The sequence below is a fragment of the Marmota monax genome, unplaced genomic scaffold, assembly GCF_021218885.2.
Source record: "Marmota monax isolate L192 unplaced genomic scaffold, Marmota_monax_Labrador192_F-V1.1 WCK01_AAM20220418_F8-fsc01652, whole genome shotgun sequence".
NCBI classification, from domain to species: Eukaryota; Metazoa; Chordata; class Mammalia; order Rodentia; family Sciuridae; genus Marmota; species Marmota monax.
The window spans coordinates 12,600-27,578 of record NW_026694802.1 but is presented as its reverse complement, the minus strand read 5'-3'; the positions used below and the strand labels follow the sequence as shown (position 1 = coordinate 27,578).

At 50.9% G+C, this 14,979-nt stretch overlaps 1 protein-coding gene across 1 annotated transcript; it reads right to left on the bottom strand.

Annotated features, from left to right (window-relative positions):
* Positions 1-12,432: 12,432 nt before the first annotated feature.
* Dap (death associated protein) lies at positions 12,433-14,632 on the bottom strand. The gene is made up of 2 exons (XM_046425893.1): positions 14,066-14,632; positions 12,433-12,844 (listed from the first exon to the last, which is right to left on the bottom strand). The coding sequence occupies exons 1-2, from the start codon at positions 14,615-14,617 to the stop codon at positions 12,731-12,733; spliced, it is 666 nt and encodes a 221-aa protein (XP_046281849.1). The 5' UTR covers positions 14,618-14,632; the 3' UTR covers positions 12,433-12,730.
* Between the last annotated feature and the right edge of the window lie 347 nt (positions 14,633-14,979).

Below are 14,979 nucleotides of genomic sequence, written 5' to 3'. Positions count from 1 at the left end.
CAGGAGAGGTGAAACATAAATGTTCTTGGTTTTTACCGTTTATAAATAAGGAAGGTCCCCGTACCTATTTATTTGTACACACAAATGAGTGTTTTTAAAAGAGCAGAGTGTAGAAGCAAAATTTGCCTGGTAAAGGAATTATGCACAGGCTCGGCCTTGCACTCAGCCACCAGCAGGGGGCGAGAGGGCCTCCCCCTTGCAGCACTAAGTTTGCAAATCCAGTGGTGAATTAAGGCATCTCATTGCCTTAATTTTCATTTCCCCAGTTATTGGTGAGGTTGAGTATCTTTGCATGTTTCTCCAACAATTTTTATTTTCTGTTTCATAAATTCCTTATTTACACTTGTTCTTCATTTTTAATTTTTTAAAAATTTTACAGTTTAGCATCATTTTTGCTGATTTTTTAAGGTTTGCTATGTATTTGGGGAATTGAACCCAGGGGTTAATTCCCACCTGTTGTATGCATTTCCCTCATTTACCACTCATTCTTATGATACCTTTTGTATGTAAGATTGATTTAAATCAAATTTGTCAAGATTTTTTAATATCTACATTTTGTGTTTCTCTAAGAAGGCCCTTTCTACCCCAAGTCAGCAGTTTAATTTTTCTATAGTTTCTTCTAATGATTTATAGGCATGTATTTTTTTTTCTTTTTAGCTCAAAGAATTAAACATACTTCATCATTTAGGTTAATTTTTAATTTTTTTTTGTTTTAATTAGTTGTATATGACAGTAGAATGCATTTATGCACTTTGATATATCATACATAAATGGGGTATAATTTCTCACTTTTCTGATTGTGCATGCTGTAGAATCACATCAGTCATGCAGTCATGTGTATACATACAGTAATAATGTCTGTTGCATTCTACTATCTTTCCTATTCCACACCCTCTTCCCTCCCTTCATTCCTCTCTACCTAAAGTCGCTCTATTCTTCTCTAGTGCCCCCCCCACCTTATTGTGAATTAGTTTATTTTTGATGGGACTTGAAATAATTAGTTCCTATTTACTTGGGAGTTTTGCTCTGATCTTAAGAAGTCTAAAGTCCAACTCATTAAACATCATAATACTACATGATTTTTAAGGAAGGACCCAAATAGGTGATTTCCTCTTTAACTTTAAACAAAACTTTGTCCTAGGGTAGAATCGTAATTGGAGGTAATTGGTGCTTGCTTATGAAATAGTCAATGATGTATTTGGTGGGTGGAAATACTAAATGAGAAGTTAACAGACGAGGAATGGACCTTGTAAAGCAGCCTGAGAACTGGGACATGAAAAGTGAGAGGGGGAGGCGGAGGAGGAAGACGGTGGTCTTGTCTCTGGTTTCTGGCTGGATACTTGGGGGCCTGGAAGCACTAAGCTCCCCGCTGCAAGCTGGGAGTGAGGTGGGTAGACATAGGCCAGCACTTCCCTGGGGGTTCACCCTGTCCAGTGGCCTTGGGAGGAGTGTGTGTGCCTGCCGAGTGTGGTCAGGAATGTCCGTGGAGGCTTCTGCATGCAGGCGCCCTTGCCCCTGGTTCACCACAGAGCTTCTGTGGCCACTGGCTCGCAGGTCATGCCTGCTGTGTGCCTGGGTGAGGACTGGGCAGGTTTCCAGCCAGGGCCATGAAAGGCAGTCCTGAGCCTCCAGTCTGCCCACAGCTGTCAGTGCAAATTGCTCAGGTAGATCGTCAGCTTGCAGCCGGTGGCTCCGTGACCCTGGGGGTCACTGCCCCTGCAGCAGGGTTGGCCAGATGGGTCTCTGCGCAGTGTGGAGAGTGCCCAGAGGGCCACGGGCAGGGCAGACACCCCTGCCCACCCACCCATGCTGCATGCTGCTTGTTGCCCTACTGTGTTCAACTCTGCATTGCTCTCTAAAAATTAACAGAAACTGAACAAAAGTGGAATGTTTTCCTAGCTAGAAAAAAATATGTGAATAAAACTCAAGTCCACCTTGATATTTCAGAAGCGTGATTTAAAAAAAAAAACAAGAATATCAAGAAATTAGCTGCAAGGAGATGACTTTACCTTGTCTTTACCTCCTACTAAGACAGAAGCCTGGTCAGTGTCACAGCTGGGTGAGAGTCTGGATAGGGACTGGGTTCACAGACCATGGTGAGTAAGCCATTTCCCTATAGTGGAAAGGGGACTGTCCTCATTTCCAGGACAAAGGAGTCCATCAGGGAAGCCACTCAACAGCCTGGGCTCACTATGGCCAATCTGGATCCTGCAAAGGGATCTGCTCTGGACACCCGCTACCTTTCTTCCCCACAATGCAGCCCTGACCTGTCACAGCCTTGGGTGACCAAGTGCAGGTGCCGATGAGAGGCCCTTCCTGTCCCCATCCTACCGGCATGGCCTCCCCGTGCATGATGCATTCTCCTCCCTTGAATCAGATGCAGTGTCTTCTTGGGGTGACAGGAATAGGTCAGAGGCGGGAAATGCCACACCTGTCCTCTTTCTATCCCTGGCTCTATAGGTGCTGGGTCTGAATGCCCCATCCTCATACTGAGCCCTGAGAGCAGGACTCCACTCGCTGTCCCAGTCCTGGACTCAGGACTAGGAGGCCCTTGAGACACTGTGGCAACCTCCGCATTCTTCTGGATTAATCCTCCATTACCCGAACCAGTGGTCTTCAAACGGTGATCCCAGCAGTGTCAACACACCCAGAAAACTGTCAGAAATGTGTGTTCTTGGGCCCCACCTGGATCCCTTGGGTTGCTACAGCAAATCACCACAACTTGGATGACTTGTAACAACAGAAATGTATTTTCTCACTGTTCTGGAGGCCAGAAGTTCAACGAACCACATTCCCTCAGAAGCCCTTGGGGAGGGTCCCTTCTTGCCTCTGCCAGCTTAAATGGCTGCTCATGATCCTTAGCCTTCCTTCGCCTGTGGCCAGGTTGCTCCCATGTGTTCCTGTCACCTGTGTCTGAATTTCCCTTTTCTAGTCATTGGATTAGCATCACCCTACCTGAGTGGGATCATGTTTTAACCATATTACATGTTTTAGGTCCCTATTTCCAAATAAGCTCACATGGGTACCAGGGGTTAGGACTTGAATGAAATTTGTGGGGACACCACCACCCCAGGATACTGACTCAGAGCCTGGAGGTCTCTTGTCCCCTTCATGCCCAGTGGATGCGAATCTGAGTGCCTTCCTTGCCTGGACTAATTCTCATCCACCTGTGGGTGAAGGAGGGATTCCTACCTGGGTTGTGAGTGGAGCACACAGCACTGGACAGATGACAGCAGCAGATAGAACCACAAATGCTCACAGTCTGGGCGAGAAAGACCCTGCAGGCCACAATGGACCACATGAGGAGCCAGTGGCAGAGGGCATGCCAGGAGGTGGGCACCCCCTAGTTTCTGCAAGAAGATGTGACTGGCATTTTGGGAAATTGCAGGGATTAGCAGGCCCTGTGTCTGGTCGTGGGACAGGAAGACTGCTGCTATTTGTCCACAAGCTGAGTGGGGGATGGAACTTGTGGTTGGACCATAACGGTCTCTCCTGGTTCTACCAGCTGTCGAGGAGGCACGCGATGTTAACTTTAGGTTCAGGTCTTACACCATATTAATTGGTAAAATGTACCTCAAATCCTTCACCTGTCATTGGCTGCCATCCGGGTCCGAGCTCCGGTCCTCCCAGGCAGAAAACCATGAATCTGACCCTGCTGCCCTCCAGCTCAAAACCTGCCACTCCTTTCTGCTGCACCTAGAGAAAGACCCAGCCTCCTTCCCTGGCCTTGAGGTGGGCGGGGAGCAGCCTGCTGTGCTCCCTGTGTCGGGGATGTCCTGAAGATGAGAGGGGATGAGAGGATGAGAAGGATCTCGCAGCAGACTCGTGGATTTGCGCTTCTCCCTGCGACACAGGTCTGTCCGGTCCTAGCTGCTCTCCTTAGGTCCTCTCCTGGACACCCAGCTAAAGCTCAACTCAGCCTTTCTGCCATCTCACCTGTTCCCTGTGGCACTCTGCGTGTTGTCCTATCTGGCCTCCACCCCACACCTAGCAAAACCTCCTAGGGAGCTGGAGCCCCATCTTTCTCCTTCCCAGTTTCTAGAGCGGGGCTTGCACCACAGAGTTGCTCCATTTCAACTATGTGTTGCAGGACAGGTGTCCTGGCTTTCTGCTGAGCTGGGGCCATGAGCTGAGTCCAGCTCCCATCCCCTAAGGGGCAGCTTGGACCACAGAGGGCAGAGGCCATGGGTCAGCTCTGCCCGCTATTGGCCATGGGGTCCTGGGGGCAAGTCGCTGAACTTCTCAGTGTCCATTTCAGCATGGACCGTTCCCAGTTTTAGGGTTTTCATGATGTAATTAATTGACATAGAGATCATAGTAAGGTCTTAACAAGTTGGTGGCCACTGAACGGTGGTGTCCTACCTTCTTCTGTCAGACTCCAGACTAAATAATGGACTTCCTTAGACCCCAGGGATGACCACAGAGACATCCACCTCTTGAGCCAGGCTCCCAGGTAAGTGAGTGGAGATTGAAACAAGGCCCCCCCTCCCACACCCACCCGCTCACCTTCGTCAGCTCCAAAGCCTCCTTGACCACACACAGGCCACATTCATGGCTTCCTGCGTCTTTTTATCCCAAGATTAAAGATGGATCACAGCTTGTGCCTGCACCAAGTGTACTTGGTGTTCTCAGGGCTAAAGCCCCTGCATCCCACAGCAGGGCAGGAGCAAGGAGAGGGTCTTGTGACCCTTTGTGCTTCTACCCGGAAGCCTCTTGAATGCCAGACAGGGCGGCACCCCCTCCCAGCTTGGGCTGTGTAGCTTCTGACCCACACTTTTGAGCTGTGTCCTTCCCAGGAGCAAGCCCCCTTCAGGAGGTGAGCAGAGGCTGCCCCTGTTTGGAGCAGTCACTGACCTCCCCACGTCTTCTGTTCAGGGGTCAGAAATGGCCTGCTACCTGTTGGCCTGGGCAGAGCGACTGTCCTACCAAACCCCTCTCCAGACTTTGCAGATGAGGCCATGTTGATGGAGGTGCTGGCATTTACTAGGGGGATGTTGAATGACAATGGAAATCAGCTAAATCATCTCAGAAAAGATGGCAATGTAGAAAATACTGGCTTTATTAGACCCAGCCTGGCTCTTTTCCCAGAAAAGCATACGGGGAAGAAGATGCTTGGCTTGCTTAATTAAACCAGACGACAACGGACATATCCTAAGCTATGTGCAGAAAGTCTTTGGAGACAGACTGACGGGTTTGATCCTGGCTGCGTGCTTTCCTTGTGATCCTGCTTTGTGCGTGAATCAGTGAACACTGAACGCCAGTGCCTGTGCTACAGAGGGCTCACCTCAGCAGATTCTGTGCCCATTGCCTTGACTGATGGTCCTGGGGGTTCCCCATGTCTTCCCTGCCTCCCTGCCCTCCAGGTGATCAAGAGCATCTCTCGAGGCCCCCAGTGAAGCCTGATACAGGGAAGAGAAGCACAGTACTGGCTTCAGCAGGGTGACACATATTTTAAGCCCTTCTGAGTTCTAACGATGTCCATAAACGTCTCCCCAGGGAGAATCAGGCCAACCTGCTCAGCCGCAGGCCCTGTATGAACTCCGGTGAGCTGCTCTGAACTACGCATGGTCTTCAGGCAGGTAGAGAGGGGTCCTTGGTTCCTTGCTCCCCGGTGCAATCATGTTCCCAAAGAATCTACGTTCCACCTTGCCATGTGTGCTGTGGGGTCCTTCACACAGGGACAGTGTCCTGAACGGTCTGGGCCAATAGCTTTCCAGTTGTGGTGAGAGGGAGGCAGGTGTCTGCCAGGAGGAGTCATTGTTTCCCCGGAGCCCTGTGTGCACCAGGAGTCTTGCCCCTGGACCTCCCAGGAGAAGAAGGACAATTCTCTCACCTGCCCTCCCATAACCCACCACTTAGAACTGGGAGAAAAGCTTAGACCCATTGCAAGAGTGGTCCTGAGCTCTGGCCCTGCAGATCCTCAGGGGTGGAGCCTGGACTGGCGTCTAGACATGGAGACTGTAGCCAACAGAACAAGTGTCTAATTTTTTTGATCTTTCTTTTCTCATTCATCGGCAAATAAAACTTAACGCTACTTTCTTAAAGAAGTTGATTTCCTTAAAGAAGCATAGGCTGTTTTGGGAAACCAGGGCTAAAAAATGCATGTTCAGTCTCACTAAGCCACAGGCCACTGCCCCTGGTTTCCCTGTACCCTCCATCAACTAATTGGATCCCCCACGAGGGGATCTAATGTGGGATCCCTTACCTAGACCAAGCACAGAGGGTGATGTCCTCCTGATCCTCGAGGGCCTGAGGTGGCCCATGGGGCCATCTGATACTCAGGTCTTCATTTCTGTTTTGCAAAAGGATTGGGGGTCCAGAGTTAGCCAAACTGCAAGGTGTGGGGGCACAGTCCCCAAGACGTGCTCACTTCTGATGAAATAGTATCATCAGATGCTCGGGGTGGGGTGGGGGGGTGTTCTCCAAACTGTCCTCAGCTCCAGTAATTTCCTAGAAGGACTCAAGAACTCAGGGAAAGCCACATACTCATGGGTCACCCCTCAGCGCTGAGGGCTATGTACAGACCCCACACTTGGACTCCACTACTGAGTGAGTGTGAGGAGGGTGGGAGCACTCTCCCTGAGCACCCCCGGCTCTGCACCCCTGGTGACGGCAGCAAGAACTTGTGGAGGGGCCGTCTGGTCGGGATGGTGCCAGAAGACAGGATGGAGACCAGGCCACAGTCCCTGCCTGAAGACAACTCTCCCTGCACGAGCTTCTTTCACGCTGCTGTTCTACAGGGTGACACTCATTTTCCTCTGTAGCCATGTGTCCCTTCACCGCGTGTCCTGATAACTTTGAGGTTAATCAGCTCAAGGCACTCACGGTTCATGGTAGAAAATAGGCTGCAATCATTTGGAAAGAGGTTTCCAGACCTTTCTTTGAGAAAAATTTAAATGGCTGAAAGCCTGGATGCCCTGGATGGGTGTGCGGGGGAAGCCACCAAGGACATTTATCTCTGCTCTTCTTTGCATCAGTGTCTGAGAAAACAGTCATTATGCTGGGAACCACCGAATGCTCTCCTGAAGGAACAGATCTGCTCCACCTAAAGTTTCCCACTGCATCCCACCTTTGTGTAAAACAGATTCCCCTCCATAAAGTCTGCATCTCAGCAATTTGCTGTTTTCTGCTCCAGGGACTGAAAACCCACGCAAGCTTGAGCTACTTCAGCCACCTCCACTGACCGCGCCCTCACCGCGGGAACACGTATTGCTTGTTTTCAAGAATCCAGGTTGGGGGCATTGGCCTTTGCTTGTTTAATGGATGCCCTCATTCTGTGTAGAAGGACATCCATGCATGGGGGGACATTGGGTAACACCTCTGCCCTCTGTGCACTAGATGCCACTAACTGGCCCCCCTCCTTCCTGTGCCAACTAGTTCTGACAACCAAAAATGTCTCCAGACTTTGCCCAAATTTCCTGGGCAGCAGCATCGCCCCCAGATGAATACCACTGCTCCAGGGATGATGAACATTGTCATTATTGTTCCAATTGTGTTCCGTGTTCTCTGTGAGAGGAACATCTGCAGGTTTGGGGTAATTTTCACAGGAAACTGAGCCCTTATGCTACAAAATGTTGGACTTTCTCTTTGAAGTGACCAGTGGCATTGCAGAATGACAATGTTGAAATGTAATCAAAAAGCTGTTTAGGGCTTCTAGGTAGAGTCCCAAATCCTCCAGATTATATTAGTTCATAACATCAGATAGTGTTGGGTCTTTTCTGGTTGACAAATTGGATTTTTTTAAAGCAAGGCAATTGGATTTATAATATTTAGGATTAAAGGGGAGAATGAGGGGAAAATTATTTTCTCTTGCCCTTAACTGAATTTTAGAGAGTCTGTTTGGAAGAGCAAGTTCAATGTTAGGCAGAATGTGTGAAGACACCTCATTAGGACCGATGTAAAAACAGACTTAAGATGCTTGGAGACTCAAAGAACAATGACGTGTAATGGACTCTTTAATACATTTTTTTAGTTGTAGATGGACAGAATACCTTTATTTTACTTATTTTATGTGGTGTAGAGGATCAAACCCAGTACCTCACACATACAAGGCAAGCACTTCACCACTGAGCCACACCCCCAGCCCTGCAATGCACTCTTTGCTCAATTTTATGTGTCAACTTGGCTGGTCCGTAGAGCCCAGATATTTGGTTAAACATTGTTCTAGATGTTTCTGCAAGGGTGTTTTTGGATGTGGTTTACATTTAAATTGAAGACCTTTGTGTAAAACAGATTCCCCTCCATAAAGTGGTGGACCTCCTCCAATCTATTGAAGGTCTGAACAGAACAAAACCCGCACCCGCTGCCTGAGCAACAGGGGATTCTGCAGAAGAGAGCCCCAAGACTTCACTGCAACACATTTCTTCCCGGGCTGCCAGCCTGCCAGCCCACCCTGCAAATAGAGAATTTGCCCAGTCTCCATAAGATCATGAGCCAATTCTTTAAAAAAAAGTTTCTGTGTGTGTGTGTGTGTGTGTGTATGTAGTCACATGCCACTAAGGACAGGGATACGTTCTGAGAAATGCATCCTTAGGTGATTTTGTTATCTGCAAACACCTTAGAATGTACTACACAAACCAAGATGGCGGCCACATCCCTACGCTATAGAGTCTTATAGGCCTACCACTGTATATGTGGCCTGTTGTGGAACAAAACATTGCTGTGAGGTACATGACTGTCTATCTACAACATCTTATTGGTTCAGGTTCTCCAGAGAACCCTGACTAATATAACCATTCCAAGGACATTTCAGGTACTCAAAGTTTCATGGTTTGCCACCGTCACCCACTCACCTCCCTGTTCTTCAGGAGCATACGGTTATAGAGGCCTCCTGGGAGTGTTACGAAATGCCTGGGGTTTTGTTTTGTTTTGTTTTTATCCTGCAGAGGCCAGCAGGATGCCAAGTCTTGGGGGAAAAAACTTTACTTTGAGTTTGTTAAAAGAAGCATTTAACCAGCGCAGCATCTGTGGAGTCAGGAAATATGCAGAACAGTGGAAGAACACCATAGGCTGTCCAGGCAGGAGGCAGATGTTTTGAAAATAATTAATTCATTACAAACCTGCTAGGTCGACAATATCTGCCTTTCCCCACAGTCCCTGCCCGTTCTCTGGCTGTCTGAGCTCAAGGCTCCTCCCGCCCAGGCTGTGCCCTCCCCTTGGCTGGAGGTCACTCCCATGTCTCCATTGCCAGGGCTCTTGAAAATGCTGGGCACATCTCACCCTGTAGCTTTGCGGCCGTGTGCGCATGGGTGCTTACCTGACGCCTGAACCTGGGCTTAGGGAAGAGCCAGGACTGGTTGCATAGTTCTGTGCGAGTGTTTGTGCCCTTTCAGTCAATATTCGAGCTTGTGACACAAGACTTGATCCTCTGGCTCATGACCTTGCACCAGCCCACCCTGTTGGTAACCACGCCTAAGTGAAGTGGATTTTTTTTCCTCCAAGGTCTGTCTCCGGTCACTGTTGGAGGAAGTCCTAAGATTGGCTGGAACAACTCCACTTGCGGTCCATTCTATTCTCAGTTCAGTCTTTCAAGGCTCAGCCAGTTTTGAACCACCTTCAGCTGGCCCTGTGTGGTGCATGCTCTCATCTTCTCCTTGCCTCTTCTGCAGAATGAGAGGCTCTGCCGAGAGGCTGAGTTTGTGCTTCTGCAATGGGTGCCATTAGCTGTCCTCTTCCTGACCTCAACACCATTTCCCTGTGTCCACATCTGCTTCTGTCCCCCTCATCTTCCCCTCAAGGGGAGGCTCATGAGCTATGGGAACCAGGGGCAGACAGCTCTCTGTAAAGGGGGGCATCTGCCCCTTTGCGCCCCCTTCTAGTCTTCTCTCTCCACTCCTGAAGATGGCTCTGCTTGGTGACCAGGGACACTGCCATGAACGGAGCATGGCAGGTGCAGTGATGGAAAGGTGATTTACTAAAGGAACAATTAATGGACTGGTGTGGCCAGGAATTTAGCAAGAGGTTGGTGCCCTGGGTTGACTAGTGTCCTCCTCCCAAAATATTCAAGCACTGACTCCCACTGCCTGTAGATGTGACCTCATTTGGAAGTAGGGTTTTTGCATTTGTAATTGGTGAAGATGATGTCACATTGGATCAGAGAAGGCACAAATCTAATGACCGGTGTCCTTTGGGACATTTGGACATAGACACACAGAGAAGGGGATGGCCATGTGACTGCAGAGTCTGAGATGAGATTTATGTTTATGCTCTGAGCCAGAAAATGGCAAAGGTGGCGGCTGCCTGAAGCTTGATGGTGGGAAGGAGCCCCTCTTGTGCCTTCAGAGGGAGGACAGATGTCCTGCCAGCACCTTGACTTTCAACATCCAGACTCCAGAATGGGCAAAGGACGCGATTCTGTTGTTTGGAGCCACTCAGTTTGTGGCTCTATTATGGCAGCAGCAGGGAACCAATGCAGGGACAATGGTATTTCTCAGTGCCAGGGAAACCCCCGGGGTCAGTCCCGTCCATGTCTGATGTGTGTGTGGTGCTTCCATCCACCACTGCGTATTGATGGAGAATATCGACTGCCCCATGATACAAAATGAGCAAGACCCTCAGCCCTGTCCCCAGGAGGCAGGACACACACATACAAACAGCAGCTTCCAGAGGCAGCAGGATGTGAGGGAGAGGGCTGTAGGGAGTTGCACTGTGTGATAACGGCCACACCCAAGCTTGGTCCATCCTGACCTTGCAGCTTCCAGGGAGAAAATTCCAGGGGTCCCTCCCAGCTCAAACTCAGACTTGGTCCTGCACCTCTGGGTTGTCTGCCTCCTGGTCTCCTCTGGGAGACCTTCTCACGCAGGCAGATGTTTGGCATATAACAAAGAACCAGCTACCGACCACCACCTCTAGGCTTACTATGAGTGATTCTCTTTAAAATCTGTTCCCAATGGGCCTGCTCAGCACAGGGCCAGCCCAGTTGCTGGGCCCAAGTAATACATTTCCACCAACTATATTAAGCTTTTCCATGTTTTGCCAATCTCAGTAGATGATCACGCTCCAGTTGCCAGGTGTTCGACAGTTCAGATCTGTGACTGGGAAATGATTTTTTGAAAAATATTCATCACGTATGCACATTTGTATTTCTACTGGAACCACCTGGCAGCCCCAGGAAAATGTAAAAGGGAATCTCTGAGATGTGAGAGAAACAAGCCATGAGAATTGATGCGGGAGCTTTATTAGAATCTCTATTATTCTTGCAGTCGGCGATTGATAAACTCATTCAGAAAAGCACTTGCTTTCAGGGATCTAGAGTCCACAGTCGCGTGTGCAATCTAGCTTGGAGTTTATGGAACGTGCCTCTGGAAAAACTGGCGTGCCTCTGGCGGCAGGAGGTCCTTTCAACAAGACAGGGGCAGGCTGCTCCTGTGGCGTGTTCCATGGCAGTACTGCCAGCCAGGCCTGGGTCTCCAGAGACACCCTCTGTTCATACCTACGTTTCAGCGATTAAGAAATATGAAATCGGCAACGTGGGCCTTGAGGGTTAGGCCCTGGCATCCCAGGAAACAGGGAAGAGGACAAGCTGACCTGACCACCTGGCACACAAGCCTGGAGAAGGTACCAGAAAGGCTGGTCACATGAAGGATGCCCACAGTGCCACCTGGACCTGCAGCAGACTCCACTGCTGGTGGGTGGGACGGTCAGGCACACCCTCTCCTGAGCAGCGCTCCAGAAGCTTCTAATGTCTGCTTTTTTTGGAAAAGCAGAGCACACCATAGCCTCAAGACAAGGACTAATTTAGAGCATCTGGGAGCAGGAGACACGTGTAGAAACTGCACAATCTGATGTGCCCAAGTGAGGGTGGGTGTGGGCGGATGTGTGCCTGGGTAGGAGGGATTCTGGTCTCAGGGAGACAGACCACGCTCGGGGGGGACGTGGTGATCCCTGGGGAGGCAAAGGGCAGGCCTCGACCCCGTCTCTCATGCTTTCAGCTCTTGTGTGAAGCACCCCAGAGCTAGCTGTGTCCTCCTCCACCCTGGAAGGTGGTCACCTCCAGGCCAGAGCAGCCCTAGAGGTGACTGCTGAACCTTGAGGTCTGTCTCCTTCTTCCCAGAGCCTGGACTGAGACGATCTCACTGGGCAAGTGCTCCTGGGATCTCCCTGCCCACGACCTCAGCACAATGGCCTCTGGAAATAAAGAGCCTTTTCAGAGCCGACCGCTTTCCTTTGAGTCCTGTGATGCTTGGGTACCTTGTACTGAGACCCTTGTTGCCCATGGGGGGATTCAGTGTCAGGTGCCTGCTCAAAGGCCCTCCCTGAGACCTGCCAGTCCAGCCCTTATGTCATACCCTCCCGTGGCCATGCAGACTGTTACGTTTTTACTAAAAAGCATGAAATGGTTGCGCTTTTCCTTAACCTTATTGAATCTTGCCACACTGTGCCCTCTTGTTCTCAGGACCACAGGCAGGACTCCAGAACACAGCGAAGACAGAATTAGGCTAAAGGGTGAAGGACTTCATTTTACTTGGGTCTCAGCAAATTCTGCTAATGGCACTTCTGGGGGAGGGTGCGAGGATCTTTCAATGACATCCCACCAAGACTCCTAGAACACATTTGGGGTTTGAATGTTTCTAATTTTAAATATGGAAATTTAAGACAAAGGAAGGGGTGCTTGGATTTGTCTTAGATTTCCCAGGTTGAGCAGCTCTTGGAGAAGGTGCTGGGTCTCCACTGGGGAGGTCACAGGGAAGTGAAGCCAGGTCTGCTGGGGTGTCGGGGTGCAGGTGCTCCTTCACTTGCGAGGCTGCTGGATGTGCTGGGTCCTGGGGGAAGGGTGCTTGTCTATGGAGGCATGAGGCTTCTGGTGAGCCACCTGTGCAGCCGCTGGGGGGAAGTCCTTGTCACCCTGTCGGAGACACAAATGAGCCACTGTGAAAGGGTGGGCTAGGTGCCAGGGCCCCACACCCAGCGTCCACTGGTTTCCTGCAGGGAAAGCAGAGGCTGAGGGGCAATGGGGCAGTGACCTCTCAGCAGCGAGGAGCCCCTCTCCTGTGGCTGGGGGCCGAGGCTCTCAGGGGCCCTCAGGACCAGGGGCCGGGAGGGGGAGGGCAGCACAGAGACTGTGTTAGCTGGCTCTGCCCCAGGCCACGAGACAGATGCACAGCAGGACTCGCTCTGCCCTGAGCTGGGTGCTGGCAGCTTCCCCTGCTAGGTCTTTGTGATCATATCCACATTAGGGGCGAAAGGACCAAAACCTGAGCCTCAGATTTGCCATCATGGCTGTGGGCTAGGCCTGGGTGCTGGTGGGGAAGGAAAGGCACAGGAGAAGGGGCCTGGCTGTTTTCCAGGGGTGGGGGGGGGGTCAGTTGGCTTCTTGCACCAACAGCGGGCTGTGACGGGGCTGTGCTTGGTGGAGCCTGGCCACGGGGTGGCCTCACACTGGTGCTGGTGTGGCAGACATGTCTGTCTGTCCCGGGGTGTCTGGATGGCTGTGGCTACAGCTCCACCACAGAGCCGTCCTCACTAGTGGCGGGACCAGGACCTGGATGTGTGGAGAGCAGCAGAGCCCAGGTGGCACTATGGAGAGAGCCCGCAGACAGGCAGAGTGTAGTCTCCCAGATGAGGGGGATTCGAAGGGTTAGGGTGCAACTGAACCATGGGTTTAACTCAGCAGAGGGCAGAAGAAAGAGCCATCGCTAGGACGTAGTGGACGACGTAGCTATGTGCCACTAAAGCTATTCATGGACACCAAGTTGTATTTCTTAAATTCTCTTATGTCGTGACATGATTCTTATGTTGATGTTTAAAGTCATTTAAAAATGTGAGCACACTTTTAGCTGAGGTCACTGAAGAACGCCTGCCCCGGGGCATGGTTTCTGGAGCCCTGGCTGTCTGCAGAGGGCAGGGGCAGTCAGGTCCCCTCGGCGGCAGAAATGTGCTGCATGAAGGAAACGGGACAAAAAAGAAAGTAACAGGCCCCAGGTGTGGGGCGGGGGCGGGGGTGCGCAGCGCTGCGGGTTAGTCTAGGAGGGGTTCCCAAGAACCAGCATTGGGAGGCGGTGCGATGCTCCCATCTGATGCACAGCGTGGGTGCTGCAGGTGCCGCAGGGCGGGCGGGTGAGCTTACCCGGGCGATGACTCCCGAGATGAACACGGTTGGCTTAGGCGGGCTGGAAAACAAGGAGGGAAAGGCGGGTTTAACAGGCAGGCCACAGAAGGCGACATGCAGCTGGAACGACGGAGGCTTCGGGACTGAAAAGGCCCAAGGAGGATGGGAGCAGACCCCTCCCTGGGTGCTGGTGTCCACAAGCACTAGGTGGTGGGGCTCTAAGTCTGAAGGCCCTTTGGAAAGGCTACCAGGAAGCTTTGCTCTGAAGTGAGTCCAAGCAAAGAGTGAGAGAGGAAAACAGGTGGCAGAAGACACAGCCCCAAAGAACTTCTTTTGGCTTGTTTTTCGGTCAGTCCTCAGGTTCTCACTGTGAGGAAGCGGGGCAGTTCTGATTTGGTGGGACTGTGCAAACAGGGAAGTAGCTTGGCTCTGGGGTGAATTTCCCTCCCTCTCCACCAGGGGCTTCCCTGCCCAGTGTCCCCATGGAGTCCATGAGTTCCAGAAACTTCTAACCAGTGAGACCCCACAACCGATGCAAATTCCTGGCACCTGTGGACCACCAAGCATCATGGACTCAAGGTCCTTATGATGGCAGCTATCACTTTTTCACCTGTAAATTAATACCCATCTTCCCAAACTGTCAACGGTATTGAGAGGGCAGAATATGGCACCCTAGTAGCATATGATCCTTCATGAAGAGGAGACAAACCAAAGCGTGTTGGTGATGACCACTGTTAACATGCGGTCCCTGTCTGTGGACAGATGCACATGCTTTTCTTAATAATTTGAACCTCCAGCTGCCCTGGGAGCCTCTCAATGAGATGGTCCCATCATGGCTGCTTAGTGGCCTTCAGACTTAGGGCTGAAGCAGAACTTAGCAGTAGGAATGACCCCAGTCCAGTCATCCCAGGGCTGTCTGCGGGAGCACCCAC